At 40.8% G+C, this 15,598-nt stretch overlaps 2 protein-coding genes across 2 annotated transcripts; one reads left to right on the plus strand and one right to left on the minus strand.

Annotated features, from left to right (window-relative positions):
• Window positions 1-262: 262 nt before the first annotated feature.
• On the minus strand, window positions 263-6,809 carry dnph1 (2'-deoxynucleoside 5'-phosphate N-hydrolase 1). Its single transcript, XM_080449836.1, has 5 exons — window positions 6,727-6,809; window positions 6,472-6,617; window positions 5,952-6,026; window positions 4,543-4,653; window positions 263-1,376 (listed from the first exon to the last, which is right to left on the minus strand). Exons 2-5 carry the CDS (start codon window positions 6,605-6,607, stop codon window positions 1,258-1,260), a joined length of 441 nt encoding a protein of 146 aa, XP_080305962.1. The 5' UTR covers window positions 6,608-6,617; window positions 6,727-6,809; the 3' UTR covers window positions 263-1,257.
• Window positions 6,810-6,971: 162 nt separating this feature from the next.
• mea1 (male-enhanced antigen 1) lies at window positions 6,972-14,940 on the plus strand. Its single transcript, XM_080449835.1, has 4 exons — window positions 6,972-7,054; window positions 9,375-9,670; window positions 10,507-10,615; window positions 12,109-14,940. Exons 2-4 carry the CDS (start codon window positions 9,416-9,418, stop codon window positions 12,282-12,284), a joined length of 540 nt encoding a protein of 179 aa, XP_080305961.1. The 5' UTR covers window positions 6,972-7,054; window positions 9,375-9,415; the 3' UTR covers window positions 12,285-14,940.
• The last annotated feature ends 658 nt before the right edge of the window (window positions 14,941-15,598 follow it).

Genomic DNA, 15,598 nt, shown 5'->3' on the forward strand with positions numbered 1-15,598 from the left:
TTGACTAATATCATGATATAACGTTATATTGACGTTTATACAATTCCATTTCAGAAGCATTTAATTTATAATGCGTTATGATAAGTTAGAGCACATCTCTGTGTCTTTATAACAATGACTATGTTATGGTAGTTAAAGTTCTGTTCTGCTGACCAAGACTTACAATACTTCATAAACCTTCTAAGTTGTCATAAAATGTAGACATACATAAACATTTATATCAAGTGCTATGATGCCTTATAAATGCTTTATAATGCATTATACATGTGATACTTATGCATTATATAGGCCTATCCGACCTTCATGTAAAGAGTTACCAAAATCACTTACATCAACCTTTTTACTGATCTAGGATGTGAACATTGTATTCTACATAGAAACTGTCAGTAGTTGGTTTACATGTTGTTCAGTGCTGTAAATGTTGTCTTAAGGAAAACAGTATCTATAGTAAAAATCTTGATATATCTAAAATAAAGAGACATCTAATGATATAAATGTTTCCTATACAGTAAATTGCTGAGTTAATTTAGCAGAGAAGAACTATACCAACACTTATAATGTTTTATATAAAGTTAGAAACACAGAGATAAGCAAACCAAACTCTTCTACACAGTTGGACTTTATTGTGATGAGGCTAGAGTGACACCTAGTGGACAGAAGTGTTTTCTAAGGACAGCACATTAACAAACATCAGGACAAATATTTCGTTTTTTACAATCATCACGTTTGATTGATTTTGATAATTAATTGGTCCCAGTTTAGACAACACATTGAATGTACTGTAGACATGAGTTACTGATTTATGATTCTAAGAAATATCTGTCTGTCTGTCTTTCTGTCTGTCCGTCCTACATAGAACAACACTGTCTGTCTGTCTGTCTGTCTGTCTGTCTGTCTGACAGAAACTAAACAAACATGAAGGAGAAAAGATGATGTTAAACCATCTAAAGTATTGTTAGGATATTGGTGTATAATGTATAGTAAGTCATGTTTGAGTGTAATTGTTGTTTCTAGATGCTGACCACGACCTTTGAACTTTCAGAACGCTGCATGTGAACTCCTAACAGAACAGAGCAGAGAAAAAAAGAGGATTCATTTAAATAATGTAAGTTGATCTGTTGAATGTGTGTTGGTGAGTAAAGTGGTGTTCCTCAGGTCTCTGGTTCAGGGTGTTAAAGTAGTGGTCCAGTATTTCAGGTGTTCCTCAGGGCTCTGGTTCATGGTGTTAAAGTAGTGGTCCAGTATTTCAGGTGTTCCTCAGGGTTTGTTCAGGGTTTTAAAGTATTGGTCCAGTATGTCTTCAATCTGCTGAGGGTTGTAGTCCATCACCTGGACCACATGTCCATCCTCGGCTCCTCGGATCATGGCAGACAGACCTACACACAATACACAACTATTGTTAGCATCCTAGGATAGGACTGTCACTTAATCAGAATAATGGATTTACTCAGTTATAAAAACAATCAATTAGCATTTCATTGTGTCGATTCTTTGAAGTAATCGATAGAATAATAGAAGAACAAGCTCAGAAATCTTTTTTGTGACTGTCTCTCAATATGAACCACCTCAGTGGCCTTGTGGTTAGGTTACTACTCTCAATGGGCCTGATTCACTAAGCTTGGATACGTACAGATATTTTACTTCTGAACAAATCCGCACATTTCCGTGAACAGAGTCTGATTCATCTTTTTGTTTTGTCTGTGGGTTTTGGCGTAGGTACACTTACGTCTGCTCTGGGGCAGTCTTATGTGACACAAACCATGCGTAGCTGTTATTAGAATGCCTTATTCTTCAAGCAAAATCAGTTACAATAGTGCCAAACCTTTGCCAAACATTTCATCACGTATAAAAGGAAAGAAAAATATATGTCTGTTAAACGATCTCTGTTGAATGAATGAATGAATGTTTTTTATTTCTGTATCAAGAGTTCAACATTTTAACACACAACAATTTAAAATAAAAATAAAGCTTAATGCTTAAATGCAAAGGCCTATGGGGCTTATAGACATGATGCAAATTTAAAGTGATTTTTATTTATTTTTCAGTTAAAACATTTAGAATTATACGTCACATTGTGTGTGTGGCCACAATTTTGTGTATTGATTAAAATAGACGATCATGCCTTATATGCAACAGACGCACCTCCAATGTTTAGTTATTCACTTACCACACAATAGCCTACTAGGTCTTTATATTATCTGATAAGGATACGTACGGTATGGATGAAATCTAGTGTCCATTACTCCATTCCCCATCCCGACGTAGGACAGCGGCTAGGATATGTTAATCCAAAGGACGGAGTAATCAATAGTAATCGGATAGCAGGGTTCCAGTATGCCCTGGATTCCAGCATAATTTTTACTTAACAAAGGTGAGAATTGTTCAGTAGAAAAGGCTTATACTGTATAATATCCTTTCCAGTTGTATTAGCCTATTATTCGTTCGTGGGGTTAAACTTTGTTAACTTATTTTTCTCAATACACATGAGAACATTACTTTGTTGACGTTCAGTTCATCCATCGCGATCGAGGGACTCGCTTCCAGACAGAACAGATGTACAAGTTCTCAAGGCGGTGCGACGTGACACGTTGTAAGCTTGCAGATCAGTTATTTTTTTTGCACATTGGATATTTCCTGTTGCCTTTTATGGTGTTAAATGGGACGTGGACCAATACAATTGTCTACATGTGAATGCGTTTTGGAGCGGTGTAACCGCTCCTATAAGAGGGTTTAGGACCCATCCGTGGCGAAAGTTTTTCTTTCCGTCGTGAAAATTTGTCTTTCGCTGTGACGCCATGCTGTGGAAAACACGCCCATAGGCTAAGCTCTGCAGGACGTGCCGTGATTGGCTAGCGAGACACATGATGAAATTAACTTCAAACTTCGCAGACGTGCTGTGATTGGCTAGCGAGACGCATGATGAAATTAATAATAATGTAAAAAATGTAAGCACGTCACTTAGCAGGACATGCTGTGATTGGCTACCGAGATGCATGATGAAATTAACTCATAAATAGCACCGCTCACTTCACATTGGGTGTGATTTTTCATTTACGAAGGGTGATCCACACAAATCAAGGCTCTACACTCCCTTTCATGAATCGCATGTCAGATTTTACTTAAAAGATATACACTAAACTCTACTCTAGGAAATTTACAAACAGCTTTGTGAATGAGGCCCAATATGCCCAAATATGGAGAGAACATCATGATGGTGATGTCATAGTAAAACAAACACATAAAAACTTACAGACATCATCACACAATGACATCACAACCATGTAATTGTCCTTTAAAATCAATTGTCAAAGAAACAAAACATCATTTACCAACAAATCGCGACCTGTGTGAAAGAACTTCACAGGAAGACTATTGAGCAACATTGATTGAAGGTGTTGCTGGTGTGTGAAATGTTTTGTTGGACGGTACACGGAGGCCCAAAGAGATTCATCCATGCTGCTGTCATAGTGGAGCACAAGGTGTACACCTTGTGCTCCACTATTGGAGAGGACAACAATGACAGTGATCAGACTGTGGTTCTTGTCTTCAACACAGCGACACTGCGCTGGGTGAAGTTGTCCCCAGTCACAACTGGAAGAAGAGAACGTGAGGTTCCCTACAGTCGCAGAAGGCACACGGCTGTGCTGATAGAAGATACCATCTACATCTGGGGAGGGCATATTGCCAAAACGGCGCAGTACTGCAACGTGCTTTATGCATTTGATGTCGACACCCACAGATGGTTCAAGCCTGAGGTTTCTGGAACGGTTCCAGAGGCGAGGGATGACCACTCAGCCTGTGTCTTGGGAAAGCTCATGTATATCCATGGAGGATCCAGCCAGGCCCTGTTGACTAACGACATCCACAAGATGGACACAAACACAATGGTCTGGTCTTTAATTAACACCGAAGGTAATCCACAACCTGTTTCATCACGTCACTCTGCCACCATCATTGGGACAAAGATGTTTGTATTCGGTAGCTGGGAGGGCCAGTGGAAAAACACCAACATCAGAGTGTTTGACTCAGAGACCAACAGCTGGCTGAGCCCTCCTTCTGCATTGCATCCTCTGCTTTTTCCAGAAGGACGCTGCCATCATCCAGCCTTTGCCTATAATGGAGAGCTGTACATATTTGGTGGCTCCAAAAGGACCCCGACCAGGATCCTCAATGATCTGTGGAAATTCAACCCAGAAACGTTCGCCTGGAGGAAGGTTGAGCTCAAGGGGGACGTCCCCTGGGCGATGTATGCTAGTATGTCCTGTTGCATGGTGGGAGATCGTATTATCCTCATTGGAGCATACACTGTCCTGTCCATCTTACATATAAATCCTAGTCTGAAGACGTTATGCAAGCTAGCTGTTATTCAGCACGGTCTGGAGCATTCTGGACTCCCACACAACATCAGGTGGGAACTGGCAGCCATGAATAACAACAGCAACAGCTGAAATAACATATAGGACAAAAATAGCCCCCTCCTCCCCAAGAAAGAAACAAACAAACAAACAAAAAGAAACCCTAGAGGTAAGAGTTGAGTCTTACTTTTTCCTGATGAAGGTCTGAACAGACACAGGATTCTCTTCTTCATGGTCACAGCCCGACCCAACTCGTAACCCACACCTAGCGACGGCTGTGTTACCTCAGCAACGATCACTGAAACACAAAGACACAACAAAACCTCTTTGATGTTTCTTCAATGTTTGAATGGACACGACATGTAATGGCTTTGGTCATTTGGGTAATTTTTCCTTTTTTCTTTTTTTCTTTTTACCCCTTTTTCTCCCCATATTAGTCGTTATTCCAAATGATTCCTCCCCACACACATTTATGTGTGTTGTCCCTGCACTGCTGTTGTATCCTACTGAGTCACCTGCCAGTATTCCTACGGGCTGGGACGGTCAGCAGGGGAGTGCTGGGCGGGAGGAGTAGGACGGAGGCTCTACACATCCTCCCGGTGGGGCCTCCTCTGCAATGCAATGGAGAGATAGATGGGGAAAGACATGCAGCAAAGGGCCTGCATGAATGTATTTACATTCTATAATAAAAGAGAAATGTGATTTTAAACCCTCATCTCACTTAAAGCCTCATTATGTAACTTTTCTTTAATGAATATAATGTAATTTTGTCCAATCTGTATGGTAGAGTATGCTAATACAATATAACGTATACAATTGGGGTATTGTCTCCCTGCTCTTCTATTGAGACATTTAGGTCGTGTCAAAGGTCATGTCTCACCCAGACACAGGATCTGACACGGATTCAATTTATCCCTTGAGCAAGCAGGCAGGCTCTATTAGATCAATGGCAAAAATGTCAGCACTTGTGCAGGAAACCGGGTTCAAATCCAGGGTAGAAGAAGAAAGTTACATGAAAAACAAAGAAGAATAAAAAACTGACAAAGTTTAACTGGACCTTTAATGTGTAACTTCACAACAGTAACCAGGTTCATTTCAAACTGTCAGGTGGAAACCTTTTATGTCCAAAAAAACGTTACTTTTCAGGGACTGGAATAAAAAACCTGTGTTCCAATGGATCCAATCCAGTGTTATTATTTAGGTAAAGAGAAGTCCACCGTGCTTCAACCAGTAGAAGGTAGAAGGTCTCGTCGCTGCTCAACAGGGAACTTGCATCAGAGAAAATAATAATACCTGGGCACAGGAGAGACTACCCAAATAAAATATACTGGAGCACTCGACTGGTCTGCACGTGTTTTATTGTTTTGCATGGGTGATTATTAAGTCACAAGCTCTTCTTAATACTAGCCTTTTGGGTACAAAATTATCGGTGAAACCTTTCAAAAACAGCTCACAGCCACGCATTGTGAGCTTGTAGATCGGCTATTTTTGCGAATTTTGCCGTGACACTGTCATAACGCAAAGTATAATATATCGCATTAATTCATGAAAAAACTAAAACGGAGAAATATGGAGATACAAGGTTTCTGTTCTTACCATCAGACATGTTCAGCCACTCCAAGTCTCTGTCATGGATGAACTTATCTCCAACTAGCTCCGCGTCAGGGTCACCTACACACACACACACACACACACACACACACACACACACACACACACACACACACACACACACACACACACACACACACACACACACACACACACACACACACACACACACACACACACACACACACACACACACACACACACACACACACACACACACTACTTTTGTACTTTTACTCAAGTCAAAATTTTAATACAGGCCTTACTTGTAACGGAGTATTTTTATATTGTGCTATTGGCTACTTTTACTTAAGTAAAAAAGAAAAGAAAAAAGAACAGACTGTCTGTAACCATACTGAAACATTATTGCTCTGAGGTAACATTACTGTAACTCTGAGCATGTAACCAACTCACCCTTCTCTGTTACTTCATAATAATAATAATAATAATAATAATAATAATAATAATAATAATAATAATAATAATAATAATAACAATAACTCACCCTTCTCTGTCACTTCATTGTGACTCACGTGTTCAGTCAGGACTTTTCCAAAAGTCTGCAACTTCTTCACTATAGTCTGATAGATCTCCACGTCCTGTCTGCCTCCACGGATGCTGCCACAGAAGTAAAAATGCATTCTTCTATAATCTGTACTGGTTCTGTAATCTGTACTGGTACTGTACTGGTACTGTACTGGTTCTGTAATCTGTACTGGTTCTGTACTGGTACTGTACTGGTTATGTAATCTGTACTGGTTCTGTACTGGTACTGTACTGGTTATGTAATCTGTACTGGTTCTGTACTGGTACTGTACTGGTACTACTGTCTCTGTACTGACACACACGACACACGCTGCTGCTTTGGCGCCCTGTATGCAAATGAGCACACACACATGCGCAGAAGTGGAACCATATTGAAACGTCCCAGCGTGCGCGCTGACGTCACACGGGACGTCGACTTCCTATCGTGACGTACACGAAAGTAACCTCGACCCGGAACAACAACAACAGTAGAAGCAGAAGCAACTGGAGGGTCGACGGCGACGGGTTTATTTGAGCATAAAAAGGTTCAAAATCCCCTTCAGGTAAGAACTTATCATGATGGATGCTCATAATAATATATATATTATATATATATATGATGTCATGATGGATGATAATGATAATATATGTTATGATAGAACTTATCATGATGGATGATGATAAATTAATATATATATTATATATATATATGATGTCACGAGTCACGACAATGACAAGTAAATGAATGAATTGTTATAAAGATCAGACCCTCTGTTGTAGGTGGTTTTGTTAACAACAACCTCTAGGTCAGGGGTCTGCAACGTTTTTCAGTCCAAGGACCTCCTTAGCTGAGAGACAGTGGTGGAAAAAGTACTCGCATGTTTTACTTAAGTAAAAGTATCAATACTGCAATGTAGAAATACTCTGTTACAACTAAGTAAAAGTCAGGAATTCAAAATTGACTTGAGTAAAAGTACAAAGGTATTGGCATCAAAATGTACCAAAAGTAAAAGTACTCATTATGCAGAAGGTCCCATTTCACAAGTTTTCAAATGTATATACATCTTTAGAAAATAGCCGATCTACACATTATGAGCTTGTAGATCTGCTATTTTCAAATAGACTAAATATATATATAGGGCTGTCAAGTGGTTATTGTATGTTTTGTAATAATAATCAAAATATATAAAGTAACTAGTTACTAAAGCTGTCAAATAATTATAGTGGAGTAAAAGTACAATATTTGTCTCTGAGATGTAGTGGAGTAGAAGTAAAAGTACTGAATATTGGAAATACTGTCTCCTCTCCAGTAAAGTAAAAATGCCTCAAAATTGTTCTTAAGGACATGACAGTACTTGAGTAAATGTACTTTGTTACTTTACACCACTGCTGAGAGAGAGATGAAGCAGGGACCCCCCCCCCCCCACTACATATTGTATAAAACTGTATTGCAGATTAAACTTGTTTCATAGATTCTATTAATACAGTATGTTGGATTCATGTTAATGTGTATAATTGTCAGACATTTAAACCACTTAAACCCCCAGGTACTTAGTAGACCTGAACTTTCACTCTACAGGTATACTTGGTCTGCTCTTTTTCCAAACCTCTTTGCTGAAAATAGCAGATCTACAAGCTCACAACGCCTTGCAGTGCGAGGCGTTGTGTGCTTGTAGATCGGTTATTTTCGGCTAATGTTCTCCTCAGAATAGGGATGCTAGGGTTCAAGTGGTTAATGTAAAACAAAAGAAAAAGTTCTTATCATACAAAGATTTGGAGACCCCCCCCCCCCTGTAGTAACTCTGAGGACTCCCTAGGGGACCCCTGCTCTAGTTTAGTGGTTCTCAAAATGTCTTCTTGTCAAGGACCCCCTAAATATACTATTGTATTAGGCCGCGGACCCCCATCTGAACATATTTTGTGCAGATTTGTGTTGTTAAAATGTTTCACTAATATATATATTTTTTTATATTTTCAAAATAGCCGATCTACAAGCAGACGCGTTGTGCTTGTGGATCAGCTATATTATAATTGGCCAACGTATACAGGCCGGGTTAAAGTGGTTAAACTGATGTTGATGCAATATTAATTAATTTAGCTAAATCGATGTATTTGGCTGTTGGCAATAAAATAAAAAAAAATGGGGCCAGGGACCCTCCATAAGAGTCTAACTGTCTATTTAAAAGATGTTATAAGAAACACCTAAAAGACGCCCAAAAGTATTGAACATACGAAGAGGTAGGAAACAGTAGAATAGATTAAAAAAATATACAGTAAAATAACAATAGTAAAATACAAAATTAAATGGCAAAATAAAAAAACAAATAAGAAAATAGCAGCTATACTGTAGACCTGCTAGATCAGTTAATAACTGTGATGTTTCAAGGCTTGTGGGAGTTGTGGTCCATCAGTTAATAGTTGTAATCCAAGACAAAAAAAATAAAGACATACCATCTCCAGTTTACTTCCCGTATCCATGTGAAGTAGGTGGATGCCTTTTTAGGAGACCGGAAGCAGGTTGGAGTCTATTGTTTCCAATGGAAGAGTGAACGTGAACACAGTTTCTGAACCATTCTTTAGTCCCATGGTCACTGAACTAAATATTGGACCACATTGTCACAAGCCACAAAATGTTCCCAAGATTTTCATACTAAAATGGCTTTTTTTCAGAGACAAATCAGTAGAAAATCTACTTAATTATTGACCTCTCTCTGTCCCAGCAACACACTCTCACGGGATCTAACACCAGTAAACATCGGACATTCGTGAGATCAGACCGCTTAGGAGACCATATGTAGGATTTGTGTACCATTTCGCCTCTAGTGGCTCCGATTGGGATGGTGTATCTTCAAAAATTAACCATCTTTGATTGTAATGTTTCAGGGCTTGTGGGAGTTGTAGTCCAGCAGCGGCCGGCGGTTGTGATGGGTCCAGAGAGAATCCTACCAAACTGTGATGACGATCTGGTCCAGGACCAGCCCGTGGACGCAGCGCTGCCCCCGGAGGCCGGTGGAGGGGAGGAGTGGAGCGGGGAGGACATAGAGGAGGGGGAAGACACAGAAGGAGGTGGAGGGTATTATTACCAGCCCCTCAACCAGGAGCCGGACGCACCGGAGCAAGGGGACGAGACGGACGCCGCTACGGACCAACAACTCCACCAAGTCAACGGGAGGATACAGGTAGGGTAGAGGATCCTTTTAGAGAGAATGAAGGTAGGGTTGAGGCTCCTTTTACAGAATACAGGTAGGGTTGAGGATCCTTTTACAGAATACAGGTAGGGTTGAGGATCCTTTTAGAGAGAATGAAGGTAGGGTTGAGGATCCTTTTAGAGAATACAGGTAGGGTTGAGGAACCTTTCTTTTAGGATTTAAATTTTAACCCGTTTAGACCTGGAAAGCCTATACGCCTTTAAATCCGGGAAAGTGTCTGTGTCATTTTAGTTGTTACTATTTATCGTTTCTGTCGGGCAGAAACCTCTTATCTCCATATTCAAACTTTTGTTCCCCATAAATGAATGCCCTACTTGATCATACTACAGTGTCATATAAAAGTAGCAGATCTGCTATTTTTTTTTGGGGTGTGTAATCAAGGTCAGAAAACCCCCCCAAAAAAACTGAAAATTTTTACAAATAGAAATGTGATGTCATGAGACCTTTAGATCGGGCATGTTTACATTAGATCATGTTCAGCAGATTATTTTCACTTTCATGTATGGAATGTTCATTAATGTGTTCCCGTCTAAGTAAAGAAAGAAAGAAAGAAATTATTCTGGTTCGTTAACGATTCCTGGTTCCATTTAACGATTCCTATATTTAAAAAAGTCGATATAATTTTGGACGAACACAAATTCAATCATACATTATAGTATTGCATACATATTATTGGAGTGGTTCTCAAAGTGAGGTCCAGGGACCCTCTGGGTTACTTGAGGGGGTTCTAGATGGACCCTTACAGGTCTATAACTCTCTAGTTATTGTGGTCCTTGAAATTAAAGTGTGTGTGTGTGTGTCGTCAGGCCCTGGGTCTGCACCTGCCTCAGGCTCCGCCTTCAGACAGTGATGAAGAAGCTGACCCAGAGGGGGCGGCGGTCGAACGAAGCCACGCCTCCATCCCCATGAACCCAGGTAATGATGTTAAAAGGATCCCTGGACAGATATGCCTTAATACATCTCTAAACAGGGGTTCGCAAAAAAAACGTATAGCATGAGGGAATTATTTTGGCGACCCCATCCACAGCCCCGCTGCCTCTGTGTCCACATCGTGGCTTCCGTGGGTCTCCGTGGATTGTCAAAATAAGGTAAAAACGCAGGCAGTTTTGGATGAATTCATTAATTAATACCTGGCAGTGAATGTGTTAAAGAAGAATTCCGCCCAACCTTTTTCTTACCTTTATATGATATTATTATATCCTAGGACGAGTGGTACAGTCCACCGCAGTCCACCGCAGCTAAAAACCTGAGCCTATGGGCCATGACAAAACACTTAAACCCAGGATTTTTGAGCAATTTGCGTGAAACTGTGTCATCTGTGTGGGCTCCTTTTTCACACGGTCAGGTCTGTGGATCGAATGGCTGAGTCAGTAAGGGACATGCCTCTTAAACACAAGGTCCCCGGTTCAAGCCTCACCTCATGCAGGCTACATTTCAATTGAATCGCACAAAACATGACTGCATCAATTAATGCATGTGCAATTGTTAAAGATAACTTGAAATGCTTATTTGAGCGTATTTTTTTTCTTCAATGTATGACATACTTTCTTGTGAAAATAACCGATCTACAATCTCACAACATTTCAGATAGCAACGCTTTGTGAGCTTGTAGATCGGCTACTTTCACTAGTTTCGGTTCCGAGGAGACATACAATTTCTCTATTGGTAAATGGTTTGTGAACCCGACCTTAGTGTTAGTGAAACAGGGGCTTGGTTCATGACAGAAGGCAAGAGTTTATGATCTTCAACAGACACCATCAGGCTGGACGAAGCTATAGCTCAATTGGCAGTGTGGCAGCCTGTGAGTCCTAAGGTCAAGGGTTCGATTCCTGTCTATGGCCAGGGGTTGAGGTGTCCATGAGTGAGGTTCTTAACCCTGGATTGCTCCCCTGCATGCTAGCCACAATCCCTCAGCACTCTGCTCAGCTGTTGAGAATGCATATGTTAGTTGCATGGGCTGCTTTGTCTCAAGTTCAATCTATACTCTTTCTATGTCTTATTGTGCTATTATTGCATATTGCTTTTTGCCTTTCATTCCTTGGCCCTGTTTATCGCTGCTTGCAGCTATATATATATATATATATATATATTTGTTTATGAGATCTGACGTTCATATGAACGGAAAACCCAATTTACATCATCAACTTGTGACGGGCATTGCCCCGAAAGATGAACTATTTCTAAAATTAAAAAAATATTGAAGGTGTTTTTAATTTGACATTATAGAGGACAATTATAATGTATTAAGGCATATTTGGCTTATTAACCAGGAATCCTTTTAACGCTATGTGACTCTTCAGGCGTTTGTTTCATATCGCCGGTAGCGCAGTCTCTAAAAAATGAAGACTACACTTTTGCTACTCCCTTGGACCAGAGCTAGCCTAGTGACATCCCTCCCTCTCCTGTAGACCACGTGGAGCTGGTGAAGCGCACCATGGCTCTGGTGGCGCTGCCCATGCTGGGCGTGCCGGCCTGGGCCCGGGAGCTGTCTGAGGACCAGTGGAAGGACATGGTGGAGCACACTCTGCAGACCAGACAGAGCTCTGCAGCCCTCACCACACTGAACTGTAAAAACGACAACTAGAGCGCCCCCTGCAGACCAGGCAGAGCTCTGCAGCCCTCACCACACTGAACTGTAATAACAACAACTAGAGCGCCCCCTGCAGACCAGGCAGAGCTCTGCAGCCCTCACCACACTGAACTGTAAAAACAACAACTAGAGCGCCCCCTGCAGACCAAGCAGAGCTCTGCAGTCCTCACTGAACTGAACTGTAAAAACAACAGCAACTAAAACACACACACACACACTCACTCACAGAGGTTTGTATTGCTATACTTGTGAGGACATCAACATTTTAGGACGGCGCTTTTACGAATGCCATTTTCGCAAATCTTTGGCAGTATATTTTTACTGTGAGCTTAAAACAAAAAAAATGGCTCACAAGGCTAATCTTTGGCGCACGGCACCAGAGAGAAACTAGTTATAATCAAGCATAATTCTAACACTGTGAGGACCAGGAAAATGGTCCTCACAATGTCTATTTCTCACATTCTACTATACTTGTTGTGGGGACGTTTGGTCCTCACAAGTATAGTAATACAAACACACACACAGGACCCAAACATCAACAAAAACCACAACCCCGTCACGACTCCCAGACTTCATCCAGGAACCCGCCTGAAGCCAACCAACCCGACCCCGGAAAGTCTTGGAAGACGGTGTCGACCCAAATCTGAAACTCTTTGAGTTCATCTAAAGCTGCACCCTGTAACTTTTCCTGTTCCGCCCCAAATGTTCTCCTGCGGAAGAGCTGAATTTGTCTTATTTCTTTTTTTTACCACTGAGCTAATAGAGCCCACCTGCTTGCTCTGGGGAGAAATTTCATTTTGACCTTCTAGGTCAAAATTCTTTACAAAACCAATGTCCCAATAGAAGAGCAGGGAGAAGCAAGCACCCCAATTGTATCAGTTATATTGTATTAACATACTCTACCATACAAATTAATTGCACAAAATAACTTGTTATTCACCAAAATAACTTGCATAATTCAGCTTTAACTACATGAAATATAGCGTTTACATTGTGGGACTAACATTCTGCAAAAAATAGCCAATCTACAAGCTCACAGATATTTAGTGGAGAGCGAAATCAGGTGGGGGCTTACTCTAGAGCCCTTGGGAATCCGGTCAACTTTACTAAGAAAAGGATTTAAGTAGTTAAATCTAATATTTCACTGTTACATTCCAAAGTAGGGATACGTGATACTGAAACATTGCCGATATCCGATTAATCCTATGGGCAAACCGATCGGAGATATGTTATTTTTGGCTTATGTTTGCCTATTTTCACCAAATGATTGCCTGTTATGACATGGCTACCGTTCAAGTAGTTCAAACTCAGACATCTTATTTGGTCAGCCGTTGCATCTTGCCTTCATCTCTTCAGCGGTACACAAGGGGTTAATAACCAGAACATTGTACAAACCATAATATAATGTAATTACCTCATTATCTCGAAATCCTCCTTTCCAATAATCGTGACCACACTATTAACCACTTTTCAACCTGGTATCCATATTTACATGTCATAGGTGAGAATTGTCGGAAAATAGCTAGTACCAGGTGACCTACAAGCTCACAGCGCGTCGTGACACGTTGTGAGCTTGTAGGTCGGATTTTTTTCCCCGCACGACACATCGCACGACAGAGTAAAAAATAGGTCTTAAAGGACGACTTCACCCACTTAAAACATATCTTCATATAATTGGTCCTCACTAATGCTCATGATAAGATGGTACCATTTCTGTCTACTCACTCTGTGTCTCAGAAGAGGGCTGTGGACAGTTCAGAAACCCGCCTACCAGTGACATCATCGGTAGACAGATTTTTTTGTTTTGTTTTTTCAAAGCCCGCAGTTTCTATTAGCTTGGTTTCCCATCGATGATGTCACTGGTAGGCGGGTTTCTGAACTGTCCACATCCCTCCTCTGAGAGACGGACAGAGTAGACGGAAATGGAGCCATATTATAATGAGCGTTAGTGAGGACCAATTATATGAAGATAGGTTGAAAATGGGTGAAGTCGTCCTTCAAGTGATTATCGTCTCTGTCGGGTGGAAACCTCATACGTCCAAAACTGTTACTTTTCAGGATTCAAATCCCAAAGTAGCAAGAGTAGCAGATCGACGAGCTCAAAATGTGTGTGTGACGCTGTAGTAAAATAAAAAATTTGGAGATAAGAGGTTTCTGCCCGACAACAAGGATCTGCAAAGCGCTCCTCCGCTCATGAAATGCTTTCATTGGACAGAATGGACAGATGGACAAGGCCCCTAAGAGAACGTTGTTCGGCAAGTCCTGCCGAAGCCGAAACATTCAAAAAGTTTGGCTTAGTTTGGGGTTCAGTGTGTTGCAGCCTTCATAGTGTTGTTTGATACCTTTGATTAACCTTCATGTCTGGTGTCTCATAAGTCATAAGGGTTCTCAAACCTTTTCATGTGAAGGACTCTCAAATTCATACGTGTGTTTGGCCACCGACCCCCCCCCCCCCCATGTGAAAAGCTGTTGTGCCAGGGACCCCCATAAAAGATTTGTGTAGCTATTTTCAATTAGCCAATGTATATAGGGGGTTTAAGTGCTTAAACTGATGTTGACGCTACATTAACCCATTTTGCTGGGGACCCCCCTGGAACCCCCTCAAGGGCCCCTGGGGGTCCCCGGACCCCACTTTGAGAACCACTGTCTTTTAAGTGTGGGAGAACCGTCCAGCTGCTGCACACATTTAAAACCCTTAGTTCCTTTTGACACCCGTAGGTGATCACTTACATTCTGGGTGGGCGGACAACATGGTTCCACTCTGACCTTTTGACCTTTAGACAACAGCAATCTGTTGTTGTACAGCCTTTCATCTTCACCTTTTATTTGACCCGTCTTCTTGTTTTAACCATTTTCTTCGTGTTGTGCTGATTATTATGTACATACCTGTAACTGAATCATTGATGATCATTGATGAATAAATATATATGTATATATATATGTATATGTATGTGTATATATATATATATATATATATATATAATGTGTGTGTATGAAAATTCTGAATAAATGAGTGAAGAAACAAATTCAGATGCTTCGTTCCATACTATTTTTGGGAATCAATCAATGACACACATCTTACAAGTTTGTGGTTCGTTAAAGGGATACTTCACTCTCGGGCCGGGGACACATTTAAAAAAAATATTAAAAATAAATGAAAAAAGTTATGGAAAATTCATGGCCCCCTCACGACACGCAGTGTCCTACTAATGTGTGAGGGGGCCATGAATTTTCCATAACTTTTTTCATTTATTTTTAATATTTTTTTTAAATGTGTCCCCGGCCCGAGAGTGAAGTATCCCTTTAAT

Source organism: Gymnoscopelus braueri (assembly GCF_963280865.1).
Source record: "Gymnoscopelus braueri genome assembly, chromosome: 14".
In the NCBI taxonomy this organism is placed as follows: Eukaryota; Metazoa; Chordata; class Actinopteri; order Myctophiformes; family Myctophidae; genus Gymnoscopelus; species Gymnoscopelus braueri.

Coding starts and splice junctions, on each gene's coding strand:
- dnph1 (XM_080449836.1), bottom strand. CDS start 6,607: ATGCATTTTTACTTCTGTGGCAGCATCCGTGGAGGCAGACAGGACGTG. Junction 4,654..5,951: donor GTGGCTGAACATGTCTGATG/GTAAGAACAGAA, acceptor TTTGTGTTTCAG/TGATCGTTGCTGAGGTAACA. Junction 1,377..4,542: donor CAGACCTTCATCAGGAAAAA/GTAAGACTCAAC, acceptor TATTGTGTGTAG/GTCTGTCTGCCATGATCCGA.
- mea1 (XM_080449835.1), top strand. CDS start 9,416: ATGGGTCCAGAGAGAATCCTACCAAACTGTGATGACGATCTGGTCCAG. Junction 9,671..10,506: donor AAGTCAACGGGAGGATACAG/GTAGGGTAGAGG, acceptor GTGTGTCGTCAG/GCCCTGGGTCTGCACCTGCC. Junction 10,616..12,108: donor CTCCATCCCCATGAACCCAG/GTAATGATGTTA, acceptor CCTCTCCTGTAG/ACCACGTGGAGCTGGTGAAG.